This window comes from Mobula hypostoma, chromosome 2 (assembly GCF_963921235.1).
Source record: "Mobula hypostoma chromosome 2, sMobHyp1.1, whole genome shotgun sequence".
Classification (NCBI taxonomy): Eukaryota; Metazoa; Chordata; class Chondrichthyes; order Myliobatiformes; family Myliobatidae; genus Mobula; species Mobula hypostoma.
Window position 1 is genome coordinate 146,684,059 of NC_086098.1, and position 18,411 is coordinate 146,702,469.

General features: G+C 44.9%; 1 protein-coding gene across 1 annotated transcript; it reads right to left on the reverse strand.

The window, feature by feature from the left end:
• Positions 1–888: 888 nt before the first annotated feature.
• olig3 (oligodendrocyte transcription factor 3) lies at positions 889–1,680 on the reverse strand. The gene has a single exon (XM_063073168.1). The coding sequence runs from the start codon at positions 1,678–1,680 to the stop codon at positions 889–891; it is 792 nt and encodes a 263-aa protein (XP_062929238.1).
• Positions 1,681–18,411: the final 16,731 nt, after the last annotated feature.

An 18,411-nucleotide genomic window follows, 5' to 3' on the forward strand; every position in this document is an offset into this window, starting at 1 on the left:
CGCTGGAAAACTTTCTGATCTGTTAAATGGAAGTGCAACTTTCAATGCAGGCGTTTTATCGGCCACATTTTGTTCCTGATTTGCAATAATGCATGGGCAATCGTTAAACGCTGTTAAGAGAACTCGGTGCAATTTCCCTACAAAATTAGGAAGTCACGCTGAGAACGTTTTAGTGATTTGCACGGAGTTTTACTTAAAGACAACCTCCCGCGAACTGCAGATGAACGCCCGCTGAACTGGCTACAGCCAATTGACAAAACAAAACAAATAAAAATACGCCAATTCCTTTTAAGTTGACTTTTATTCAAACGTGATCATTCTGGGACACCGGGCGTTAATAAATATATCCATAAATCATTGCGATAATACAAAAATAAAAGACACGGGCGTTGTCTTCAACGTGTAACAAAATAGTTGCAGCAAATGCTGGAGAAGGAGAGATTTCTTGGACAACAAATTTGAATGCCACAAGCCATGCAGGTCTGAGCAACACAGTTACACCTCTGCTAACAACTACGTTTCAGCGATCTTATTACCTCTGGTACTATAGGGATCCCAACATTGACAAAGTCTCGTTCTCTCGCTCCCACTCTTTTTGCACTGTTTCCCATGCGCTTTCCCATCTGGAATTATTTATACAGTCAAGGGAATACTCAAGCGCCAAATCCTTGTTGCAAGGAAATGCCCTTTTTTCATAATTTGTTCGGCTACACGAGATACCGTTTGGGAAAATTCACAATTGGAAAAAAAAATTAAGCATGCATGCTATCAGATCTGGCGGCTGCATTTAGCTGAGAGTCTGTTTTGAACACTGCACAAGGGGTCAGTCTTCTTATGCAACACGGCGTCTTTTTTTTTAATAACTATCACAGTTGGCAAAATCAGACCTTACTTCATTAAGTCTTTACCATCTGTGGAGAGCCTTGGCATGCTCGCTGTGCTGAGGGCTGAGATGTGAGGAGGCGGTGGCACCTGGCAGATGGTGCAAGGGCACGGCAAACCTGCCCAGTGCTGGAAGGTGTTTCCTAACGGCGCGGGAGGCGCCGAGGACGTTTTCAACAGCGAATGAGGGGGTCTGACCGCGCCGATGCCCGGTAGCGAAGCTGAAATGGAGGAAGAGGAGGAGGTCAAGGCGCTTCCCAATATCGGATGGACTTGGTGGGCAGATGTGGTGTGTCCCGGGTGCCCGGCAGAATGTCCTACAGTCCCGCAATGAAAAGCCGAGTGATGCCCGCCATAAATCTCCCCCACTAGTCTCTTCATCTCTTCTAGAGAGTTCGACAGCATCAGGATGTAGTTTCTGGCCAGGAGTAAAGTAGCAATTTTGGAAAGTTTCCTCACTGATGGTCCGTGAGCATAAGGCATGACCTCCCGGAGACCGTCCATAGCTAGGTTCAGGTCGTGCATCCGTTTGCGCTCTCTCCCGTTGATCTTCAGTCGAAGGTTCTGCAGGTCTTGCTCGGAGAGTTGCTTTTTCACTTTGAACTTGCCCCCCGGTTTCTCGTCCTTGCTCAGGGTTGTGATGTTGCGGTCGCTGGCGAGCTGCTGGAGTAGGTCGCTCTGCGTGGAAGACACTGAGTTCATCCTGGAGTCTTGGTGCGGAAGCTGGTCTCGCAGATAAATTTCGTCCACGTCTGGCGAAGAAGCTCTACTAGAGAGAGAGCTCGAGTCAGAATTCATTTTATTGCCTCTGCTTATTATGAGATGTTCTCTAGTCAATAGTTTGAGATCTTGTTTAGTTGCCAACCTTCAACGTCAGTGAAAAACAAACGAGCAACAGGGAAAAACACACACACACACACACACCGCGTTTCCTATTAGCGCAGAAGCGCTCCCCAAACACGCCAGACCTCTTGGCCAGTTGTGATGTTGAACGAGTTTTGGTTTTAAAAGAAGCTTTTTATAGAGGTGCAGAGTGCCGGGGAACAAAAGCTGCCGCCTATACATAATGGTCTTGTTAGTATGACGTGGAGATCACTGAGGGCGGCGCGCCTTTGACGGTTCCATTTAGCCATGTCTTATTCATATTCATTGTGCTTCCTTACGGGACTCCCTAGCACGGGCGATGTGGAGAGAAATGGAGAGGGAGAAACAGAGAGAGAGAGGGGGGGGGGAGAGAGAGAGAGAGAGAGAGAGAGAGAGAGAGAGAGGGGGGGGGAGAGAGAGGGGGAGAGAGAGAGAGAGGGGAGAGAGAGAGAGGGGGAGAGAGAGAGAGAGAGAGAGAGATCTCACACACACACACAGAGGGGAGGGAGACAGACAGACAGAGACAGAGACAGAGAGAAAGAGAAAGTGAAGACTGTTACTTCGCAGCGAGCGAATGTGTGCACTGACCCAATCTTTTAAGTTTGTCATTCAGATCAAGCAAAAGTTACCATTTATACTAGATTATCCATTAGTAACATAAGCACAATTTATCATACGACAACCCCCCGCCCCCCGCCACTTTCTTATTCTGGCTTCTTCCCCGTTCCTTTCCAGGCCTGATGAAAAGTCGCGGCCCGAAACGTCGACTGTTTATTCTTTTCTATAGGTGCAGTCTGACCTGCTGAGTTCCGCCAATATTTTGTGTGTGTGTTTACCCGTAAGTATAATTGCCAGAATAAATAATCACCTCCTTGATGTCTATGTTAAATAGTTTTATTTAATATTAATCTGTTTAACATTATAGAGCATTACATGCACCCTTATTTTTAAACAAAGCAATCGTGATTTCATATAGTAATTTCAAGACCACAACTTAAATAGAACATGCAATTAGTGACACGAACTCGGTCAAACAGACCGGACCAGAATATTTTAGAAGACCCCTCGCTATTACAAGCTACAGTCTGCTAAATACCTGAATTGTCACGACAATCGTCTTGCAATCGAACAAGCACCGAGAAGTAGTTCCCAAAAAATATTTTAAAAACAGTTCCTATCACGGAACGGGGCAATGTGGCAAAACACGGGAGATTACAGAGCCAGAGGGTGGAAAATGAGACTGAACAGGATCTAAGGAAAGAGAAGACGCACGCCTCCCAGCGACAACACAGTGCAGATCGTCGGAGAAAGAGACAGAGACTGACAGAGACAGAGAGAGGGGGAGAGGCAGGGGAGAGCGGAACAGAAAGAGAGAGAGAGAGACTGACAGACAGAGAGAGGGAGAGAGGGAGGGGAGAGAGAAAGAGAATGAGAGAGAGACAGACAGACAGAGAGAAAGACAGCGAGAGAAACAGAGAGGGAGTGTGAGCGAGCGAGAGAGAGAGAGAGAGAAGGAGTGAAGAAGTACGTAGAGATAGCATGCTCTTACAAAGCGTGCTCATTCAGAGGCTGACCGGTGAAAACGGGGATATCTTCTTTACGAAGATGACAAGGATAAAACAGACTGCATGATACAACACAGACGAAATGCTGGAGGAACTCAGCAAGTCAGGCAGTATCTATGGAGGGGAATAAACAGTCAACACATTGATAAGGGTTTTGGTCCGAAAAGTCGACTGTTTATTTCCCTTCATCGATGCTGCCTGACCTGCTGAGTTCCTCCATCAATGTGTGTTGCTCTGAATTTACAGCATCTGCAGAATCTCTTGTGTTTACGTCTGCATGACACCAACCTCTGTGAGTGGGCTTCTGCTGTTATTAAGAGGATTCAACAAGCGCGAACGGAAACATATTAAAAAGGCGTAGAAAAATAACGTATTCATGCGATCGCTGCTATATTTATCACATAGAAAAGACGAGATCTGCAACTACAGTCAAATTATTTTAATGTCTTGACATCGTATTTTATGTTTGGCAACACAACACTTGTTACAGTTCCCCAGTCTGTAACAACGGATCGACGAGTCCGTTTCATTCCAGGGGAAATGGACTCTGAAAGTGTGGACACGTTACAATCGAAGTTATCAAAATCTTTACCGCAAAACTGCTAATTGTTTTTTTTTGAAAAACAGGCTTTTTAGACAGCGTCTTATACATTTGAAGGTGATCAAACAGTATCAGACAAGCTTGCGGAATGATTGCGTACGCACGTTAACATTTAGTATTATGCTACGATCCCTGCATGTCTTTTACTGACTGTAACCGACCCGTAACTTGCTTTCAGAATAGAATAGTCGCGAGTACAGGACCGTACAGGACAGGAACAGGCCCTTCCTCCTACAAGATTGTGGCGAACCAAATAGATTAGTAATAAAATAATCCTTCTGCCTACACAAATGTCCCTATGTCTCCCTTTTCCTCGCATGCATGTGCCTACCAAAATTCTCAAATGTATCTGCATCTACCACCATCCCAGGCAGCGTGTTCCTGCCACCCACCACTGTCTTGCCCCTCACATATCCTTTGAAATTACCCCGCCTCACCGCAAGTGCATGCCCTCTGGTATTAGACATTTCGACCCTGGGAAAAAAATGCTGTCTGTCCATTCTATGTATGCCTCTCCTAATCTTATCCACTTCTATCAGATCTTCCCTCAGCCGCCGCCTCTCCAGAGAAAACAACCCAGCTTTGTCCAACCTCTCGCTGTAGCACATGCCCTCTAATCCGGGCAGCATCCAGGTGAACCACTTTTGCACCTCGACATCCTCCCTATAATGGGGCGACCACAACTGTGTGGAGCACAGAATTCCGTGCCCGACGCTCTCGGGGCGCGCGTTTCGAGACAGCGGCCGTGCACTCTGTTCGAGAACACCTTCGCCTGACTGCGTTCACCCCTCCTTTTCCTGTGGCTATTTCTTTCTCCGTCCCATGGCCCAGCGCGTCCCGTGTATTTTGTGGTCGTTGTGATGTTATGAGTGTGTGTGTGTGTGTGTGTGTGTGTGTGTGTGGTTCTTGTCTATTGCACAGAATCGAAATAAAACGCTGCAGAGGGTTACAAACGCAGCCAGCTCCATCACGGGCACTATCCTCCCAGGCACCGAGGACATCTTCAAAAGGACATGGCTCAAAAAATGCGGCATCCATCATTCAGGACCCCTATTACTCTGGACGTGCCCTTTTCTCATTGCTACCATCAAGGAGGAGTTACAGGAGGCTGAAGACGCACACTCAACGTTTTAGGAACAGCTTCTCCTCCTCCACCATTGGATTTCTGAATGGACAATGAACCCATGAACACTGCCTCACTATTTTTGCTCTCTCTTTGCACTATCATTTAATTTAATTTAATTATATATATTTCTTATTGTAATTTACAGTTTTATTATCATGTATTGCAATGTACCGCTGCTGCAAAACAACACATTTCACGACATGTGCCGGCCGGCGATGTTGAACCTGGTTCGGATTCTGATATATAATTTGGAAGAAAGCGCACGTTAAAGTAAAAGGGTTTTTCAGAATACTCCTGGGTTCCCATTCATTCTTATTACAAACACTCACACAGGAAAACAAATAAAAACTAATCCCAAGTGAAACTTTGTACAAAATTGCCACCCGAAATACATGATGCACAATTTCATACTTGAGCGATGAAACGAAATAATTATTAAATACTAGTAGATTGCGGATGCCAGCCAAATTACAAACACAGGATATTCTGCAGATGCTGGAAATCCACAACAACACACACAAAATGTTGGAGGAACTCAGCAGGTCAGGCAGCATCTATGGAGATGAATAAAGTCGACCGTGCGGAGCGAACACGTCTTCGGGAATGGACAGAAAGCGGGGCGGGGGGGGGGGTCGGGGAGAGGGGAAGAAGGAGCCAGAACACCAGCCAATGCCCGTTATTGATTCCTGAAGACACAAGGTGTCACGTTAAACTCGCAGGTTAGTTATTTCATGCTAATGTGGTAGACTAATACTTCGGCACGGACTAGACGGGCCGAAGGGCTTGTTTTCGTGATGTAGTGCTCTATGACTCTATCTCTCAGTGTTCAAGATTCAAGATTGCTTGTTGTCATTGAAAAGGAGAACAAAATGATTGTGACTCCGGATGCGATGCAGCATAAAACAACACAATGAGTATAAAAGCAATCCTATAAAAGACACTATATAAGTAACTGTTATACACGTGGACTGATTGTATGTACATAAAGTGACGCTAGGTGATATGTATGTAGTGGTATAACGTTGCGCCATTCTAAACCATTGCAGAGGCTCGGTTTAATTTTAACACTTCCGAACATTACATTTATTTTTCCTTATTCTTAACTTAGTGGTCAGTTCTGAGATGACCAGCTGCGACCAAGGAGACAAAAACAAACATCGAGATGACAGGGTGTTTTGAACTTTCAAGAAGCGACACTGAAGTTTTGTAACCAGCATTATGTTTAAAGTTATTGTTTTTTTGCTTCACCGAAAAGAGACAGGGCTACGAGACGCAGCCGCGTTGAAAACTAGTTGTGCTTGTCAGGAATCTGCAACCGCTGACGGGGTTCCCCGGGCCCTGATGTTGTGTCGAAGTTCTTGATCTGTGGTCGAAGTCAGATGAGCTCTTTACGCGCTTGTGAAATCGATCTCCACAGATCGACCCTGCTTATGAGTGCTGACGTTCGTGGAGAACACGCGCGTCGATAAATTCGGAAGCAGAATCAGGTTAATATCACAGGCATATGACGTGAATTTTGTTATTTTTTGCGACAGAAGTATATTGCAATACATAATAACAAAAACTATCAATTGTAATAAGTATATATGATAAAAGAAAATTAATTTAAATAAGCAGAACAAAATAGAGGGGAAATACTGAGGAAGCGTTCATGGGCTCATGATCCATTCAGAAATCTGAAGGCAAAGTGGAAGAATCTGTTCCTGAATCGTTGAGTGTGTATCTTCACCCTCCGGTACCTCCTCCTTGATATTAGCAATGAGAAGAGGGCAGGTCCTGGATGGTGGGGCTCCTTAATGATGGATGCCACCTTTTCCATGCATCGCATTTTGAAGATATCCTCGACGCTGAATCCCACCGTGTTAACTGCGCTTACAGCTTCCAACGGGAGACTCGCTTCTTGTGAGCTTGGATGGTCAGTCCAATGATGACAAACCTGCACCGTTTAGGCGTAATCAAGGCGGCATCCATCACTAAGGACCCTCATCGCCCAGGACGTGCCCTCTTCTCATTGCTACCATCAAGGAGGAGGCACAGGAGCCCGAAGACACGCGCTCAACAATTCAGGAACGGGTTCTTCCCCAGCTGCTATCAGATTTCCGAATGGACAATGAGTCCATGAACACTACCACACTATTTGTTTTTATTCTCTTTTTACACTGCTTAATTTAATTTCATTTTTTATATATATTTCTTATTGTAATTTATAGTTTTTATTATTGTGTGGCAATGCACTGCTGTCGCAAAACAACACATATCACGACATATGTCAGTGATATGAAACCTAACTTTGATTCTGAAGACCTTTCTTCCAGCGTGTGACTCACGCCAGAAACTCGCATCCGATATAACTTACAGACTAATCTTATGGCCAATTAAAATGACGGAAATACAACAGTTTTACGTTGATTATAATTTGCAACGGGACTTAACAACCGAGTTTTGATAAATCCGGTCAAATATAATGATTAGCTCGTTCAAAAAAAATTTTTTTCTACCTTCCTGCATTCGGCGCAGCAAGAATTAGCTGGTGATTTATGCTTTATGATTTGTTTAATTTGTTGGACGCCCTGGAGCAGGTAAAAGAAAAACATGCCACATTCGGTTTTAAACAAAATAAGGTCCCAAAGAAAACTCATTGCTAATCGTCCATGGCATTTTCACCAGTGGGAGCTGACCAGCGCCGAGGCGAGCGGAACTGGTTCGTGCTCGTGGGCCTGTTTCAGTGCGACAGCCGGGAAAGAGGGCTGAGGCAGCGCTGCCGTGCCCGGGGACTGGACCGTCACCCCGTCTGTCTCTCTCTCTCTCTCTCGGTGGCATCTGAAAGTGTAAAGCTTTGAATACAAATTGCCTGAACTGAACATATGTGAATCTCTTCTAATCCTACTAATCTCGTGGCCGAGTGCTTCTTTGTGCGAATGAGCAGCACACGTCGATCTGAGCGAAAGTGACTGGGCAGCCTGGAAACTGTTAAAAGGGTCGATAAGCAGCGAAGGCTCTCGCGGGAAGGTGCTGCCGGAATCCCCCCTGCCTCAGAGGGACGTGAGGAAATCTCACCTCCTGCCAGCTTTCTCGGGAAAGTCGGGATGGAATGGAAGACTTGCGGATGCCGGGCCGCTGAGGAATCTCCCAGTTACTTACTTCAACACCCCCTCCTCCTCCACCCACATGGCTTCGCCTCTCGCTTTCTAGCTTGTCCTCCTGACCCTTCCCCACCTTTAAAAATAAATCTGGCATCTTCCCTCTTCCTGAGGAAGGGCCTCAGCCCGAAACGTCGACTGTTTATTCAATTCCACAGATGCTGACTGACCTGCTGTGTTCCTCCAGTATTTTGTGCGTGGTACCGAAGGGATCGTCCATCCCACAGCAGCAAGAGGACCGGGAAACGCGAGCACCCTCCACAACACTGCCTGACACAGGCAGAGTAGCCTCTGAAAATCTGAACGCCCGAGAGTTTACAGAAGATTTTTAATAGCTGGACAAACAACGAATAACACGAAAATGTAACCGAGATAGCGAAACGGCAAACCACCTCTTACTGATCCGTTATCTCGACATTGACTGCACAATAATATCCGAAATCATCTGCAAGTACAAATGATATGGGTAACGATCTTGCCCCGTCCATATCTTCTTGAGTCAATCTCAACTTCCGGGATTTTAAATGCAACTCAACTCAAACGTTCCAACACCGCAGTCATGATACTATCCCCCTCCCCCCAAAGTTCAGCGAATCGTTGTTTAGGAGCTCCTCAACCAAGAAGCACGCGTAATCAATGCACTTTCTGCTAATTTTCATTCACCCGCGACTTCGCCGCTCACAACTTTGAAACAGTTTGTCACTTTGATGTTATAAGTGGCATTTTAAGACACAGAAGCACAATTAGACCATTCGGCTCCGCCATTCCATCGTGGTTGATTTATTAACCCCCTCAACTCCATTCTCCTGCCTTCGCCCCGTAGCCCCTGATGCCCTGACTGATTTAGAACCCATCAACTTCCAATGACTTGGCCTGCACAACCGGCAGTGGCGATGAATTCCACCCCCTGGCTAAAGAAATTCCTCCTCGCCTCTGTTTTACATGGACGTCCCTCTATTCCGAGGCTGTGCCCTGTGATCCTGGACTCCCTCACATTAGGAAAATCCTCTACACGTCCACTCTATCTAGGCCTTTCAATATTCGATAGGCTTCAATGAGTTACGTCCTCATTCTTCTAAACTCCAGGCCCAAAACTCCTCGAACATTAACCCTTTCATTCCCGGAACCATTCTCGTGAACCTCCACTGGACCCTCTCCAATACCAGCACATATTTTTTTTAGATAAGCGGCCAAAACTGCTCACAATACTTCAAATGTCGTCTGGCCAATGCCTTATAAAGCCCCAGCATTAGGTCCTTGCTCATATATTTTAGTATTTTGGTACTCTCGAAATGAATGCTAACATGGCATTTGCCTTTCATACCACCGACTGAACCTGCAAGTTATAGGACTCCCAAGTCCCCTCGCACCTCTGATTTTTGAATTTTCTCCACTTTTAGAAAATAATCTACGTCTTCATTCCTTCTACCAAAGGAATGCTCTATTTTAATTACAAGATGGATAGTTCAGAAATAACTGCATTCATTAACGCTTACATGCAAGTTGTTAAACTCTCAGCAAATGCAGCAAAATCTAAATGACACTCTTTAATCGGGCACAACAAAATAGACTACTTATATGATGCCAGTACAGGGCCATGCTGTCCTCTGTTCAGAAATATGTAGTGATTTAATAAAAATGATTGCAATAGAGTGGTCAGACTTCCAAGGAGGGAGAGACCCGGGTTTCCGGATCAGCGCTGTGAGGTTGATGAGGCGGGTTTGCCGTCTTGTTACAAGTGAGTTGCTGGTCACGCGTGCCGTGCCGTCACCGGAGCATCACTCCGCAGAGTAAGGAAGGAAGGAAGGAAGATTGGGACACTGACAACGACTCGTCCGCTTCTCTGCTTCTCTGAAGTATGTGGGCGGGGGCGAGGCAGAAACCTGCTCGCTAGTCGTTCCTTCAGCGAATCCCCGGCCACCTCTCCTCCACAGTGACCACCAGCACAGGTGCACCACGAGGCGGTGTGCTCAGCCCTCATGCTCTACTCCCGTTATACTTACGGCCAGGAGGCTAAGTGCAGCTCCAATGCCGTGTTTAACATAGCTGGCGACACCTCTGTCGCTGGCCGAATCAAAGGTGGAGAGGAATCCGCAAATAGGAGAGAGATTCCGGAGGAGGAAACCGAAGTTCCGGTAGGCAGTCCTCATCAGGGAATCAGAGGAGCAGAGGGTGTCAGCAACTTTAAATTCCTTGGTGGCATCATTTCAGAGGATCTGTCCTGGGCCCAGCAATTACGAAGAAAGCACAGCAGCGACTTCACGTCCTTAGACATCTGTGAAGATTCGGCACGACATCTAAAACTTCGACAAACTTCTATAGATGTGTGGTGGAGACTATATTGACTGGCTGCATCATAGCCTGGTATGGAAACACCAATGCCCTTGAGCGGAAAATCCTACAAGAAATAGTGGACACGGCCCAGACCATCATGGGTTAAGCCCTACCCACCATCTACACAGAGCATGGTCGCAGGTAAGCAGCATCCATCATCGAAACCTCCAATCACCGATTCCACGCTCTCTTTGCATTACTGCCATCAGGAAAACAGCTACAAGAGCCTTAGGTCCCACACCACCAGTCTCAGAAACAGTCATTACCCCTCAGTCATCAGGCTCTTGAATCAGAGGGGACAACTTCACTTTCCCCATCATTGAACTGTTCCCACACCTATGAATCATTTCCAAGGGCTCATCATCTCGTGTTCTTGATATTGATTGCATATTTATCTATTATTATTATTTATTTCTTCTTTTGTATTTGCACAGTTTGTTGTCTTTTGCACATTGTTTTTCTTTGTCCTGTTGGGTGAGGTCTTTCAATTATTCTATTATATTTCTTGGATTTACTGTGTATGCCCACAAGGAATCGAAGCTCAGGGCTGTATATGGGATATATAGGTACTTTGATAATACATTTACTTTCAACTTTGAACCAACCTACCAGCTCATCAAGGACTTATATACAGAAAGGTGCTGGAAAAGGGTCAGTAACATCATGAAGAATCTCATGTTTGTCTGACTCTCATAAGGGAGGAAGCTACCTAGCACGCCAGGACCAAGGACCACCAGACTCAAAAATAGTCACTTTCCCCAAGCAGTAAGGCTGATCAACCCTTCCACACCCCCAGCCACCACTACTTTTTCATTTCCCGTCAGTCACCTTCTGTCCAGATACTGCTGTTCCATGCATCACTTTGTGGACATACAATCGATCTATGTACCGTTTATAAGCTATCTTGTGGAGTTATCTTTATTGTGCTTTTATGCCGCACTGGAACTGGACTAACAATCATTTTGTTCCATTCTACACTTGTATACTGGACAATGACAATAAACAGTCTTGAATCATCTTCAGTCTAAGCCACAGGAGTTGGAGCTGAGAGAATGAAGATGGGGTAGTGCTGAATTTCCATTGAGAGTATCTTCACTGAGCTACAGTCATTCTGTGAGACACACCTTTCTTTCCAAGGCTGCTGTCCTCTAACATCTTCACACTCCTCCAGTCAGGAGACAAGCAACACAGAAGCTTGTCACTTGGCTCCACCCCCACCTCTCCAATTGTTTACCCCTTCATTATCCCTGCTTCCAGCTGCCTACACCCTAAACTCTGAAACTTTTTGCAGGGACTTTATCCCAAACTTTTCATCTTGTCACTTTACCCTCTTTAAAGATGACTGTAATACAGCAGCCTGTGATATCAAAAGGGTTGCCCCCACACCCCCTTGCTGTGAAGTGCATGGGCATTATTGTGACTGTTCATATCATACTGATTATTCCTTTCCTCACCTTCCAGCCCATCCAGTCAATGCAGATCGTCAGAGCATTCTCATCATCCCTGTTCTTCAGCTTATATAATATCTTGTACTGCAAGATACAGTACAAGATAAAGATTGGCAGGTATGATGTTGTGGGCATCCCTGAGTCGCGGCTGAAAGAAGATCATAGTTGGGAGTTTAACATCCAAGAATAATTTGCAGGTAAAAGACAGGCAGGTTGTCAGAGGAGGTGGAGTGGCTCTGTTGGCAAAACAAAAAGAAATGAAACCCTTAGAAAGAGGTGACATAGGACTGGAAAATGTAGAATCTATCTGGGTAGAGTTAAGAAACTGCAATGGTAAAAAGACCCTGATGAGAATTACACATAGGCCTCTGACCAGGAGCCAGGATGTGGGGAACAAATTACACAAGAAATAGAATAAGCCTGTCAAAAAGGCAATGTGACAATCATCATGAGTCATGGGGGATTTCAATATGCAGGTAGATTGGGAAAATCAGGTTGGTGCTGGCTGGATCCGAGAGAGGGAATTTGTAGAATGTCCATGAGATGGCTTTTTAGAGCAATTTGTGGTGAACTCACTGGGGGAAAGACAATTCTAGATTGGGTTTCGTGTAATGAACCAGATTTTATTAAAGAGCTGAAGGTAAAGGAACTTTTAGGGGTCAGTCATCATAATATGATGAAATTCACCTTGCAGTTGAAAGAAACAAACTAAAATCAGATGACTTAATATTACAGTGGAGTATAGGGAATTACAGAGGCATGAGAGAGAGGATCTGGCCAAAGCTGATTGTGTCATGGGGGGGGGGGTGCTGAAGGGCAAACCCAAATGCAAGGCACAGACACTGAGGTTGTAGGAACAGGACTAGGTTTGTCAAGAAAGCAAGGGAAGAAATGATGCTGAACATTGACACAGGCCCTGGACAAGACTAGGATTCAGGGCCTGGGCTAGGACTTGGGCTAGAAGCACAGGACCTGGATATAGAACTAGGAACAAGGATCCTGGACTAGTGACACAGAACTCTGGAACCAGAGTCTGGACAAGGACTCAGAATCTGGGTCTTGAATTGGAGCTGGAACCCGGGTCTAGGCTGGGACTCGGGACTAGGATCTTGGCAAGGACTTGGGATACGGCTACAGGACAGGACAAGGTACACCAGCACAGGACAAGGTATCTCCAGCACAGGACAAGGTATCTCCAGCACCAGGCTGGATGAGAAACTCCTGGGCTGGGCGACGAACTGGAACTAGATGAGGACACGAAGCTCAGATTTGGACAAGGCTGGAACACAGCGCCTGGACTTGGTCTTGGAACACAGGAACACAGAGCCTTGGACTAGAATTGGATGCTAAGAGCCTTGGACATGGACTGGATGCTCAAAGCCTTAGATGTGGACTGGACGAGGTACTCCAGGAGAAGGACGTAATACTCCAGGGCAGGACGAAGCTCTTGGACTAGTTTTGGCTCAGCTCTTGGACTCAGCTTGGTTAGGCTCTTGGGTACATGGCTGGGACCCTTTCTTGGAGCACAGGGCTGGGACCCTTTCTAGGACGCAGGGCCAAGATGCTTTCGCAGGGCCGGGACCCTTTCTAGGATGCAGGGCCAGGATGACTGCCGAGGTAAACTGCTGAGGATTCCGATGGGGACGATCCAGCACAGGACGAGGAATCTCCAGCACCGGGCTGGGCGAGGTACCCCTGGGCTGGGCGAGGACACTAAACTCAGACTTGGACAGAGCTGGAACATGGCACATGGACTTAGTCTTGGAACACAGAGCCTTGGACTTGAGCACAGGAACACAGAACACAGAGCCAGGACCCCTCCTTGGGGAACACAAGACATAGGGCCAGGACTCATACACAGAACACTGACACTAAACACGGGGACACAAAGAGACAGTTCCAAGCTCAACGATAGATAGTTCCTTCTCTTGACGTGGCAAGGCTCCGGTCTCGCCCTGGCGGTTGAACTTGATGGGGATACAGACGAGGTTGCAGGCGGAGGTTTAGAAGGGAGCAGGAGGGAAGGGAGCAGTCTAGCCCCTAATCCCTGCTTTTACAGAGGTATTTATGTGTCAGACCGAAATAAGAATCAAGTGCCTCAATTAAGGCACCCAACAGAACAAGGGAGGAAACAGGAAAACCCAGAACAAGGATGAATGGACCGGACTGTGAACCAGAATGTGGACTTCACGAACCAGACCATGACAGATTGGAAGGGTACATGAGCAGGGAGATCAGCAGAACAGCAATGGCTGGAGTTTCTGTGAGCAATTTGGAAGGGGTAGACTAGAAGTATTCTCAGGGAAGAATGAGGCAACTGTAGCTCTTGAGGGAAGTTAAAGGCAGCATAAAAGCAAAAGAGAAGGCATATAATACAGTAAAAATTAGTGGGAAGTTAGAGGATTGGGATGCTTTTAAAAACCAACAGAAGGCAACTAAAAAAACCCATAAAGAGAGAAAAGATGAAATCAGAAGGTAAAATAGCCAATAGTATCAAAGAGGATACCAATATTTTTTTCAGATATATAAAGAGTAAAAGCAGGACGAGTGTGGATATCAGACAGCTGGAAAATAACACTGGAGAGGTCGTAATACTGGACAAAGAAATGGCAGATGAACTTAATAAGTATTTTGCATTAGTCTATGTTGTAGAAGAGCTACAGTACACCGGAAGTTCAAGAGTGTCATGCGGCAGAAGTGAGTGTGGTTGCTATTAGAAAGGTGAAGGTACTTTGGAAAATGAAAGGTCTGAAGGTAGGTAAGTCATCTGGAACAGATTTACTGCACCCAGGGTTCTGAATGAGGTAGCTGAAGAGATTGTAGAGGTATTAGTCATTGAACACTACATCACAGAAAAGGGTCCGTCTAGTTCATGCCAAACTATTAATCTGTCTAGTCCCATTGACCTGCATCCTTATCACAACCCTCCATACCCTCTCATCCATGTACCTATCCAAATTTCTCTTAAATTTTGAAATTGAACCTGCATCCTCCACTTCCCCTGGCAGCTCGTTTCACACGAGGGGAAGAAGTTTCCCCTCATGCTTCCCTTAGACATTTCACCTTTCACCCTTAACCCTAGGGTCTAGTTCTAGTCTTATTAGTAGTGATCTTTCAAAATCACTAGATTCTGAAATGGTTCCAAAGAATTGGAAGTCACTCAATACTTTAATAAGGGATGAAAGTAAAAGAAGGGAAATTATAGGTCAGTTAGCTGGACTGAGTGGTTGGAAAGATGTTGGAGTCTACTATTAATAATGAGGCTGGGGTACTTGGAAGCACATGACAAAAGGCCAAAAACAGCATGGTTTCTTAAGGGACAACTTTGTTGGAATTCTTTGAGGAAGTAACAGGCAAGATAGACAAAGGAGAGTCAGTGGATATTCTTTTCTTGGTTTTCAGAAGGCCTTTGACAAGGTGCCGCGCATGAGGCTACTTAACAAGATAAGAGCCCATGTTATTACATGAGAGACACTAGCATGGACGGAATATTGGCTGCATGGAAGTAAAGAGTGTTGGGTGTTTGATGTTTCCCTGAGCGAGTTCCATCAGGTTTCTTTGTTTCGTGTCTGCCTGCAGGAGGACAAATCTCATATTGTATTCTATATGCATACTTTGATAATAAGTGTACATTGAATCTCTGAATCTCTTTGAGTTCACTGGAGAAGTTGGGGCCTAGTTTCAGCGAATCCACAAGTCCACTGGATGCTGGAGGCCGAAGATGGCCTGTCATGTGCTTAGAGGCCAGTGTATCTGCACACCTTGGTACGTGTACGTCTTGATGTTCAGGCGATGAATAAATCCGAATCTGAATGTTTAAGGAAGAAATTGAAGGAGAAGAGAAAGGTGGAGAGGCAAAGTTACAAACCTTATCTGAGGACAAATCCAGAAGTGACAGCAAATGGTTACAGGAAGTACCAGAAGCCAAGACAGTGCAAATTCTGGGGTGGTGCATTGTATAACTGGGAGAGGCTGCAAAAAGATGTATAAATGAGATTGTGAAGTGATATAAGAAAAACTGAAATCATTATAATTTGGTTAAAATGCAGTGTTAGGTGTGTTGTGTTGTAGAATATGAACAATTTTTGGTGGTGATTGGTGAGATGTAAGGGGAGGGGGAGATGAACATGGACTTAGGTGGATAAACCAATCTCAGTTTCTTTAGCAAGGGAAGGGAGTTTGACTGGGCTAAAGGTTTGCAAGAACCTGAGGAGTCATAGTTGTTTGTTGAGATGGACGTGTGGCGAAGGGATGTCAATCAATGAGGTGGGAAAGTTCAAAGTTCAAAAAAAGCTCAAAGTAAATTTTATTATTAAAGTACATATATGTCATCATATACAACCCTGAGATTCATTTTCTTGTGGGCATACTCAGTAAATTTATAGAATTATAACCCTAACAGAATAAATGAAAGAATGCCCAACTAGGACATTCAACCAGCATGCAGAAGATAACAAACTGTGCAAATACAAAAAGGAGAAATAATAATAATAATAAAGAAATAAGCCATAAATATTGAGAACATGAGATGAAGAGTCCTTGAAAATGAGTCCATTGGTTGTAGGAAAATTTCAATACTGTGACAGGTGAAGTTGAGTGAAGTTATCCCTTTTGGTTCAAGAGTCTGATGGTGGAGGGGTAGTAACCTGGTGGTTTGAGTCCTGAGACTCCTGTACCTTCTTCCTGATGGCAGAAGCAGGAAGAGACCATGTTCTGGGTGGTGGAAAGGGTTGGGGGAGGGGGTCTCACCACCCAGGACAAGCTCTTTCTACAGAGTTTCCTCCATTACAGTAAATCCTAGGGTCCCAGGAGGAAAGTAAAGTAGATAAAAAGCTGATTCTGGGCTTAGGTCTGGGGAAAAACATCAAAAGTATGAGTGCAGAATGGTGGCATATGGTACACCAATGCTAATAACAAGGAGAACCCAAGTGAAATTAATAAAAAAAATAGTGCAAACATGAGGGCTATAACTCAGAACGCGAGAAAGAGGAGCCAAGATAAATGACCTCCAGCAAACATAATCACATTCTCCTGTGGCAGATCTGGCTTCATCCAGTGCAGAAAATTTCCTCCACCTCCCACCTCACAAATGACCTCATCTCTGATTCTTATTAACCAGTTTATCCAAGGCTTCCACAGTGAGATAAACACTGCCACAAGGAGAGTATACTTCATTTTATTGATGGAACACAAGAGAGGGGATTGCGGGGACATTGACAGTGATCTTTGTATTTTCTTTAACCACAGGCGAGGTCCAAAAAGACTGCAGAATAACCAAGGTTGTTTGTTTCTTAAGGAGAGCAATAGGAACAAATCATAACGTTATAGGCCAGAGAGTTGTGCATCAAAGGTAGGGAATAATTAGGAATTAGGACAGGATTGACTCAAATTTGGAAAAACATGGGTTTATTAAGGATAGTCAGCATGGTTTTATGTATGGAAGGTCCTGTATCACAGGTTTGATTGAGCTTTTTGAAGATGCGATGAGAATGATCAATAAGGGTAATATGGTAGATACTGTCTACTTGGATTTTAATAAAGACTTTGAAAAGATCCTTCATAGTAGGCTGAATAAGTCATATGGGATTTCTGATAAGATATTAAGTTGGACACAAAATTGTCTTGGTCATAGAAGCCAAAGGGTTGTGATGGAGACGTGTTTTACTGACTTGCTATATGCGATCTATAGTGTTCTGCAAGGATCAATGTAAGGACATCGGTTGTTTATATATATGTTTGATTAGTAAGCTTGTAGATGACATGAAAAGGAAGGTTATCAAAGGATACAACAAAAATATACACTCAGTGGCCTTGCTCATTAATGCAAATATCGAATCAGCCAATCATGTGGCAGCAACTCAATGCATAAAAGCACGCAGACATGCTCAGGAGGTTGGTTGGTGTTTAGACCAAACATCAGAATGAGGAAGAAATGTGATCCAAGTAGCGCTGGCCGTGGAATGATTGTTGGTGCCAGATGGGGTGGTTTGAGTATCTCAGAAACTGGCATTTTTACACACAACAATCTCTAGAGTTTACAGAGAATGGTATGAGAAACAAAAAAAACATGCTGTGAGTGGCAGTTCTATGGGGGAAAACACCTTGTTAATGAGAGAGTTTGGAGGACAATAGCCACTAGTTCAAGCTGACAGGAAGGCAACAGTAACTCAAATAACTACATGTTCTCTGACTGTAAGACCCTACAAAGGATTGTGAGGACTGCTGAGAGGATCATTGAGTTCTCTCTCCTACCCATCCAACATATTTATCAGTATGCAAGGCCCATAGTATTGTCAATTATCCCACCCATCCATCCAACATGTCTTTGACCCCTTACCATCAGACAGGAGGTACTGTAGCATTAAGAGAAGGACTGTTAGGATGGGAGACAGCTTCATCTCCCAGGCCATAAGACAATTGAACACCCTGCCTCCAGCCAGGTCTCATCATG

What these genes read in the sequence shown, in the direction of transcription:
- olig3 (XM_063073168.1), bottom strand. Translation starts at nt 1,680, where the DNA reads ATGAATTCTGACTCGAGCTCTCTCTCTAGTAGAGCTTCTTCGCCAGAC.